We start from the raw sequence: 1,866 nt of genomic DNA, 5'->3' as shown, positions 1-1,866 counted from the left end.
TAGCATAGTCGTTTTTGGGTTTTCACATTATACCCCCCTTAGGAACATTCAAACCCCAATTACACTACATATCAATTAAACAAAGAGGGTGATTTTTGAAATTTACTTCATCATACTTAAACCTTTCTCTTTTGGGAACATTTGATCAACACTTATTTGGGTGGTGCATATCATGATAATATATCTAAGGCTTCATTCTTGTAATTTGAATTTCCTTTTCATTCACACTTAAATAAATTCACAACACAATTCATGCAACATAGAAAACACGCCTGTGCTTCACAAAAATGGCAACGTAGATTGTAAACATAACTACGTTCTAACTCATATAGTGTTATATCAAAACATATGATTAGTTACATATTACACTATGTTGACTACATTATTTAGAACATAAAGTTTTTTAAACATGAATCACACTTTAGGAAAAGAATATCCAACTTTATGAACTGAACAAATGAGGATAACGAGATCGCATGTCAGCCTCGGCCACACACGTTGCACCCTCAACAAGGTGGTTCCGCCAGAGAACTTTCACGATAATATCTTTGTTCCTCAGTCGCTTCACTTGAGGATCTAAAATTTCAATTGGAACCTTTGCATAAGATAGAATCTCATCAACTCCTAACCCCTCAACAAGAAGGATGGATGTTAGATCACCTAGAAACTTCTTAAACATTGAAAGGTAAAACAGTGGATGAACAGAAGCCAAATCTTTAGATAACTGCGATTTGTAGTCAACATTTCCTACTTGCTGCAAGACCTCATAAGGGCCTATATACCTCGGACTCAACTTACCTTTCTTACCAAACCTCATCACCCCTTTAATGGGTGATATCTTCAAATAGACCTGATGACCTACCTTAAACTCTAAAGCTCTCTTTCTATTATTGGCATATAATTTTTGAAGACTGTTTGCAGTAGACAAACTATCTCTAATCATCATCACCATCTCTATAGCCTCATGTACGTCTCAGGACCAAGGATGGCAGATTATCCTTGCTCAAACCACCAAACCGGATTCTTACATATTCAGCCATATAGTGCTTAAAAAGATTCCATCCAAATTCTAGAATGGTAGCTTTTATTGTAAGAGAACTCTATAAGCGGCAAATGATTATCCAACTCCCATTTAATTCATTAACACATGCTATGAGCATGACTTTAAGGGTCTTGATGGTATGCTCGTCTTGTCCATCCTCCTGTAGATGAAAAGCTCTACTAAGCTTCACCTGTGTTCCCAATCCTTTTTGGAAAGATCTCCGAAAATAGAAGTAAATTTGGCTCCCCTATACGAGATGATAGACAGAGGAATCCTATGCCATCTCACTACCTCATCAATATAAGTTTATGCATAATTTTCATTTTTGTAAATATATTTCACTAGTATGAAGTGAGCGGACATGGTCATTTTGTCAACAATAACCCAAATACAATTATGTAGTTTTCTAGTCTTTGGAAGACCAACAACAAAATCAATATAGATTGCCTCCAACTTCCATGTTAGAATCTCAATCGTGTGACTGAGACCCCAAGCTTAAGGTGTACTACATTAACTTTTTTGCGATTCGTACACTCCTTCACGAATTAAGAGATATCTCTCTTCATATCTTCCACCTAATAGACCTCTGTACGGTCATGGTACATCTTTGTGGCTCCAGAATGAATTTAATACATGGAACTATGAGCTTATGCCACAATATTGGACCTCAAATTATAAAAATTGGACACACAAAACCTGTTTCGATACTTGAGTATACTATCTCCTCCTAGGGAAAATGAGTCATTCAACTTACTCAATACTAAGTCTTTCAAATCCATGATTACTAGGTCGAGATGATAATTGGCTTTTACATCTACTAAAAA

The 1,866-nt window shown here is 36.0% G+C and overlaps 1 protein-coding gene across 1 annotated transcript; it reads right to left on the bottom strand.

Annotated features, from left to right (window-relative positions):
• Positions 1–442: 442 nt before the first annotated feature.
• On the bottom strand, positions 443–952 carry LOC109119102 (uncharacterized). Its single transcript, XM_069292096.1, has one exon. The coding sequence runs from the start codon at positions 950–952 to the stop codon at positions 443–445; it is 510 nt and encodes a 169-aa protein (XP_069148197.1).
• Positions 953–1,866: the final 914 nt, after the last annotated feature.

The sequence above is a fragment of the Solanum lycopersicum genome, chromosome 12 (assembly GCF_036512215.1).
Source record: "Solanum lycopersicum chromosome 12, SLM_r2.1".
In the NCBI taxonomy this organism is placed as follows: Eukaryota; Viridiplantae; Streptophyta; class Magnoliopsida; order Solanales; family Solanaceae; genus Solanum; species Solanum lycopersicum.
The sequence above is the reverse complement of the archived record's forward strand: the minus strand, read 5'-3'. Positions and strand labels throughout refer to the sequence as shown.

Coding starts and splice junctions, on each gene's coding strand:
- LOC109119102 (XM_069292096.1), bottom strand. CDS start 952: ATGGTGATGATGATTAGAGATAGTTTGTCTACTGCAAACAGTCTTCAA.